We start from the raw sequence: 7,616 nt of genomic DNA on the forward strand, positions 1-7,616 counted from the left end.
GGCGTGTTAGAACGAGCCATTTTAGGTAGGCGTGGTTGACTCTTAACTTTTATAAAGAATATCTCTTTGGATTTCAGACTTTAGTCTTTGCAACTTTACAGATCTTCTTCATGCACCAAGAGCTTGTAACACTTCAAAGAGAAAGGAAAAATTGAAATCGCATCATATGACCCCTTTAAGGAATGATAAATAAATAGTAATATTTAGGTAATTAAGAAATTATTCAAGTACATTAAAAATATGATTTAGGGTGCTATCCTGTGATATAGGTGATCTCATCTGACATGAAGGAAGACCACATCTTCCGTCTGATGGGAAGGGGAGCAGATCAAGACCCTAAGGGTGTGTTCAGCATCAACCGGCTGACGGGAGAGGTGGCAGTTAGCCGAGCCCTGGATCGAGAGGCCATTGCGTACTACCATGTGAGTGAGATATTAACTCTGTTATCTACTGTGTTCTTTTTCCCCCTTGCATACTGTCAGTGAATGTGTAGACGTTCAGTTAAAGAGCTCCACGTGAAAACTTCAGGTTTATTTAAGTCATATTAGACTGTCGCGTGAATAACCGAATGTAATCGAAAAGAAAATATGTTTTTGCTTCACTCCATGCATCAAGGCGATTAATGGCTGTAATGATTCGTGTCTCTTCGGCAGCCGGTGAGTGGCTCAGTGAAGGAAAGCCGACTGCCATACTGGATGTGGAACTCTCGTTAGAGGAGGCAGTTATTCTACAAAACGTGTGCGTGATCAATGATGCAGCTGTCAGCTGGCCTGTCAGACACTCGGCTAATGTGTGTTGCGAGTTTGTGCATGTGAACATGGTGGCTCCTTTCCGTTTTTGCATTAGTGGTCTGATGGCGACTTTATCAGGTTGACTGATAGCTTTATAGAGGAAAAAATGTCTTTAAAGACCTCATTAAAAATGAGGTCAGTGAGATTTTAGTTAAAAAAATACTTTTATTCAGCAAAGATGGATTAAATTGATATAAGTGACATTGAAGACATTTATAATGTTGCAAAATACTTTCTATTCATTGAAGAATTCTGACAAAAAGTATCGCAATTTCCACAAAAAATATTAAGCAGAACAACTGTTTTCATTTTCAGCATTAACAATCAGAAGAAATGTTACTTGAGCACCAAATCAGCATATTAGAATGATTTCTGATAGATCATGTGACATTGAAGCTTTGAATAATGGCTGCTGAAAATTTGGTATTGCCAACACAGGAGTTAATTACATTTTAAAATTTATTAAAATAGAAAACGACTATTTTAAATCATAATGTTATTTCACAATTTTACCGTTTTAACTGTATTAAAAACAATGCTAACACCAATATTTTGCACAATAGTGTTGAGACTATTGTGTTCTAGTTTACTTGTAAAAGTTAACACTTCGCTTTGATGACACTAATGTTGCACTACACAGATTTTTGTCTAGTCAAATGCTCTCTAAAATAATATGTCCCTCCTCCTGTCTGTACTGTTGATCTTCAGCCATAAAATAAGGTCTGTAATACCTGAAAAAGCTATTTGTTCCTGTTTATCTTAATGGCGAATTGTCAGCTCTAGTGCAGGTCTAAAGCTTATTGGCTAGACCTTCAATAAATCCCACCCCCTTCCTGTTTTAATAGGCAGTGCATCAAAACATGAATGAATTTCTTAGGGTCTTTAACCAGAAAAGAAGAGACCTTTCAATATGTAGAGCTTTGCCAGAAGAAAGGACCACCCTGTGGTAACTCCAGATAACACGATATACAATACGATTCCTTTGAATTGTTTGCTCGGTTGAGCAAGCTGATACTTTGATTCGAGAATTCCAGAGCTCTTGTTCTCTTTCTCTTTGTGTCCTCTGTCGTTTGACAGATAAAGGAGGGTTTACCTGGTTTCTATCCCTCTGTAGAGGAGAACTAAAGCGGCTCTGCTTAGTTTGATATCCACCTGTCTGGCTAGGAACAGATTTAATAAAAAAAGAGTTGCTCTTCTTCCGCCCTCGCTTTGTTCCGCCCCACTGGTATGCTCCAATAAAGTGTTCTTAGCAAGGTTTTTTAAAAATCTCTGTCAGCCTGACACCTTTGGTTTGTCTTTTCAATAAAAAGTCTTCTTTTCTTAATAAGAGATCATTCTTTATATTATTGCTGCTTTTTTTGGAGCCGTAGCGTACAGGCTGTTCTTGCTTGGGGCACTTCGAACTTTAAGTCAGATAAGTGTATGTGTGTTTGGGCCCAAAAAGTTCTGTGAGGAAAGATGGCAGATTCCAAATCACATACTTCTCGGGGTTCTCCGCCAACCGAGGAGCTGCCTTTGAGATCGATGGGAATGCTTAGGAGTGCTGGACAGTTTTGGGAAGTAAAAGTAGTTACACTTATGTAAGTCTTCCTGTAGTGGCTTTAAAAGTAGAGTAGCTCTTGTGGTAGCCATTTATTATTTCTTATCCAGTAGCCATGTAGCCTCACCAAACAGTACATGACTGTACTTAATGTCGGAAAGAATAATTAACTCACCTAAGATTTTCTCTCTAATACACTACTGTTCAAAAGTTTTGTGTCTGTAAGAGTTTTTAATGTTTTTAAAAGTCAGAAATATTTTACACTATTTTTTTCTGTAAATTTTCAATGTGTAAATCTGCTGAAATGAGTTTTGTTAACTTTTACAAGTAAACTTGGACACAAATCACAAATGGTCTCAAAACTACACTATTGCTCAGAAGTTTGAGGTTGATGTTTTTGAGGTTACTGATTTTGAAAAAAAAAAAAAGTGTCTTATGCTCACCAAGGCTGCATTTTTCGGATCAAAAATAGAGAAATATTGTAAAATATTAAGATAATTGTTTTCTATTTTAATTTTAAATGTAATTTGACGATTTTATAGCAGCCATTACTTCAGTCCTTAGTGTCACATAATCTTTCAGGGATCATACTAATACGCTGATGTAGTGCTCAAGAAACATTTTTTCTTATCAATGTTTTAAACAGTTGTTGTGTAATGTTTTTTTTTTTTTTTTGCAAAAATGTGATGCTTTTTTGATGAATCTAAATCAATCAATCAATCAATCAATCAATCAATCCCCAAACTTTTGCATGGTAGACTGGGAAAGTATGATTTATTCTAGTGAGTTATTTCAAATGGTTCTTTTTCTCAAATGTAGAGTTGTAAAGTATGATTCATCATTGGAGGGATGATGTAAATGAAGAGATAGAAAAAAGATGAATTCATTCAAGTCTATGAACAGTATGTTGAATAATTTTTTACTTGGTTATGTAGTTTCTGTTGTATTTAGTACAAATATAGCATTTGAAGTTCGACACTGTCATCCTCAGAGAGACATTCATTCAGAACCCCTCATTGTTTTTGTGCCAGCAAAAATGCAGCTTGATTAAATCTTACATTGTGTCATGTTATAGTTTTTGTTTGTAGCGTGTAGTGTAGCTAACTTCTTTTTCCAAAAAGTAGCGCGACTAGTTTAACAGCTTCAAATTACGATTATCTTGAATCTACAGTTCCATTGTAGCTGCCCCAACATTGCAGATGTTTGCAGATGCAGATGCATTCTCGCAATTTTATAACCACCATGGTTTAGGTCTGGTGGTCATGACAGAGCGGGTGTGTGCTCTGAAGAGGAGGGTAATCTCAGGTACGCAGACCCCAGTCGGGAACAAAGCCCTCACTCGGCAGAGCACTTGACATTTACATCTCCTTATCTCCCATTCTCTCACATCCACACCACCCATAATCTCAAAAGCGTGCGTCGAGCGCATGCACATCAAAGCTTGACATTTTACAGCACTAATGCTCACACATTCCTATCTTGATGAAGGAATGATGCTAACCACATCTGTTTTTGCATCTGTTGGCTGTGTCTTTATGAGAATGATTACTCTTACTTTTAGTGATGCATTGAAGTTATTATTTTTTTCCATACTGAAACAACAAAACTAACATTAAAGTTTTCATGTAGCTGAAAAACAAAACTGAAAATAATGTTTTGGTAATTCAGTTTGGGTAATTGAACTCATTATGTTGTTCAGAGTGTCATGTTCTCAAGTGATAAATTAAACAGTCCTTCATATGGTTATTATAGTTAACTAATAAAACTGGAATTACAACTAAAACCATAATAATACAAAAAATAAATAAAAAATACTTGAAATAAAATGTATGACTTTAAATTATATTTAAGTATTTAAATAAAATGATGTTAACTGATAAAATAAAATAAAATAAAATGAAATGATTATTTCTGCTAGTTCTCATGCCCTCATTCTTCATTCTAATTTAGTTTATCTTGATGAACTAAAATAACTAAAACAAAAATAAATATTAATACATACATATAAATTATATTTTATTATATATTAAAAAATGTCAAAAACACAACAAAATTACTAAACTTTAAAATAAAAATAAGAACTAATTCAAAATAATAAAACTTTCATAGTGTCTCAATGATATTTAAATAACACTGGTTCTTCAGCAATATCTTAATTTCAGCTTAACAAATTTTACATACACACTTTAGTATCATTTTTGGTCATGTTAAAGTTGACCAGCATGTATTTTTTTATCACACTGCTGTTGTAACTTATCCATGTTATGTGCTCAAAATAGACACTGAAACAGTAAAAAATGCATCATTAGAGGAGAACTAATTAAACATCACTGTTTTGATTAAAGGTGGGGTAAGCGATTTTTCAAAAACGCTTTAGAAAACTGATTTGGGCCGACTAGCAAGATGTTGCCCTTCCAAAACCATTTTGTGCAAAAACAGAATTTTTTTTTTTTTTCGCTTTTTCGGCCGGCTCACTACAGTTCAGTGACGACGACGTGACGTGACATGTGGCCAAGTATGGTGACCCATACTCGGAATTAGTGCTCTGCATTTATCCCATCCAAAGTGCACACACACAGCAGTGAACACACACACACCGTGAACACACACCCGGAGCAGTGGGCAGCCATTTTTTTTGCTGCGGCGCACGGAGAGCAGTTGGGGGTTCGGTGCCTTGCTCAAGGGTACCTCAGTCGTGGTATTGAAAGTGGGAGAGAGGGCTGTACATTCACTCCCCCACCTACAATCCCTGCCGGTACGAGACTTGAACCCTCAACCTTTGGGTTGTGAGTCCGACTCTCTAACCATTAGGCCACGACTAAAAGACATACACGAAAGTGTATGTCTTTCTCATTTCTTGCCTACAGTATGTTGGTTTTTTGCTATAGTTTATTCCTCCATTCTTGTTTTCCCTCTTTCTCTCCTGGCATTCCGAGTGGTTTTGGGAACGAGTCTGACAAGCGGGCATGTCAGTATTGTAATAATCCACTGGCTCACCTTCTATGGCTGAGAGCTTTGGAGCCTCTGACCTCTAATGGCGTGTTGTTCTCCATCTAATCACACAGATGGGCCAGTTCCCTCTCGCCTCAACCACCTTACGCACACATATGTAGTGCAACACCTCCGCGCCGCCACACTTCACCTAATTCCCCTGCCACACTGGTGGGAATAACCGCATTTTCCGGCTGATCCCTCTGCAGCACATCAGGAGTAATTACACCACGGCTAATTCCAGCCAATCTCACACTAGGAGTAATCACAGGCGTGTGGCAGCACATGTGGGGAGGGGGTAGGTGGGGGATCCAGGCCAGGGACTGTTTTCGCAGGCGGTACTACATCGCTGCTGTGAATCTTAGTCACCAGCTCCACAGGAATCGCAACAGTTTCTGGATGCAAGTTTTACTCTCCGCTATTTATTCCTCCCATTTTCCATGTGTATGTATTAGTTGCCTTATGAGCCTTCTGAACAAACAGCATTTTTACTGTTCGAAATTAAAAAACAAAGTGAGAATTTTCATAAGCAAATACGAGCCAATGTGTGATTTGTGGTTGATTTTAGCCTCTTAACAATCATGAAAATACAGTAATCGGGATATAATGATTATTGTGCCCCATTCTGCCCCCTTTCCAGTGGTGCGCTTTCCTTCTTCCATAAAAGCTCAATTTCACCTGCAAATCAGTAAAATCATGTAACGTCACTTTTGCACAATGGGACGTGCTTGATTTATTAAAGTTGATTAGATTTTAAAAGCGCGAGAGAGAACTTGTGCTGTTCCTCAGTAGGATTTCTGTGCATGCGCTCAGAGACGAATCAGAACACGTATATGTAACACGTGTATGTTTTACAATTGACCTATCGGAAAGCCCCTCCCCTCGAACACTGATGAGCCAATGGCAGTCGAGTATCAGTTGCACGGGGAGTGGAACTCGGACATCTTTAGGTTTCAGCGCCATAGAGAAACATTGGAAGCTCGCATCGGTTTAATGGTGTTTATGCTACAAAAATGGGAAAACGATGTGCCTAGGGTACTTGTAACACTAATTCCAGGTATCCTGAGAGGATAGGCAATGTAATTTATTTTATTCTATTTCCTAAATCCAACCAAAACAGAGCAAACTGCCCCTAAAAATTCAACCCCAATCACAATGAAGACGAAAACATTTTCTGGTTGTCATACTCTCATTAAGTTACACTTTTCATCTGCTCAAGCAGAACATTAATGACATCTTGTGCCCTAAATAGCGAACTCTTCTCATGTCATGTACCGTGCAGTGAAAGTCAAAAACACATGAACAAAGGTCTATATTAGAGTGCCTATCCATATTAATCTGGTTAAATGTAAATTAATTTAATCTTACTCAGCGGTATATGAACGGTGTTGATCCAGGATGTTGTCATTGCGATCGTGACGACCGTAACATAATTCTCCCGTTTGCATTGTGATCTGTATTTTTACATATTTATTTTAATATCTTTTATATATCCCTCCATGGCATATTTAAGTCCCACTTGAAGGTCCATCTGTGTCCCAAATTTATCAGAAACACCTCGGAAGAAGGTTTTCACTGACAGCTGTCATTGTAAGACAGTGAGCAACTCTGTTTGTTTGTCCGAGTGAGCAACAGTAACTAATGGGGGCGGGTCTTACCGATAGGTCAATTGCGTCTTAATGGTGGTCAAATACATGCAGAAATGTGTCAAAATTCGGCACTTAGTGATTATTCATGTAAACCCTCGTCGGCTATGTGATGAACATAAATGAACATAAAGAGTTGAGAATGAAAATACATAACAGTAAATTGGATCTGTGCGGCTCTTAAAGTGACAGTAGGCTATATTCCTGCTGCAGACTATGCGCTTAATATTAATCAAAAAAGAAACAACAAAGACAAAATAACTCACTGCTCTTGACTGAAGGACTTTGTAGCTTTAATAAAAGACAAAGAAAATTTAATTCTTAGTCAGTGAAGACTATGCTGTTTTATTGTACATTTGATTATTCATTTCTGTTGTAGGCTGTTAACTGAATGCTTTAGACTTGCATTCAGAAACCCTTAAAGCACAGTTTGTTTCATTTGTATCTTTTTTATTCTATTCTATTTGTACTTTGCTTTTTTATTACTTAGTTTAATTATTTTCAATAATTTTGAGGACTTTTTTATTACTAATATTAGTTACCCTAGTACTCTGCTGTGGTTTGATAATTGTGAAATTTCACTGGTCTCTAAAATGTAGATGTCATAGTGAACTTATTTGCAGAAAATAGCTGTATATTTGATATATA

General features: G+C 37.1%; 1 protein-coding gene across 2 annotated transcripts in view; it reads left to right on the top strand.

Moving 5' to 3' along the window:
- cdh13 (cadherin 13, H-cadherin (heart)) overlaps positions 1-7,616 on the top strand; it is a 319,293-nt gene that overhangs the window by 144,017 nt on the left and 167,660 nt on the right. For both annotated transcript variants that reach the window (XM_016480972.1, XM_016480973.1), the window contains one exon: positions 270-422. In XM_016480972.1, the coding sequence (XP_016336458.1) occupies positions 270-422 (153 nt within the window). The remainder of the gene's footprint in view (positions 1-269; positions 423-7,616) is intronic.

Source organism: Sinocyclocheilus anshuiensis, unplaced genomic scaffold, assembly GCF_001515605.1.
Source record: "Sinocyclocheilus anshuiensis isolate Anshui unplaced genomic scaffold, SAMN03320099.WGS_v1.1 scaffold93, whole genome shotgun sequence".
NCBI lineage: Eukaryota > Metazoa > Chordata > Actinopteri > Cypriniformes > Cyprinidae > Sinocyclocheilus > Sinocyclocheilus anshuiensis.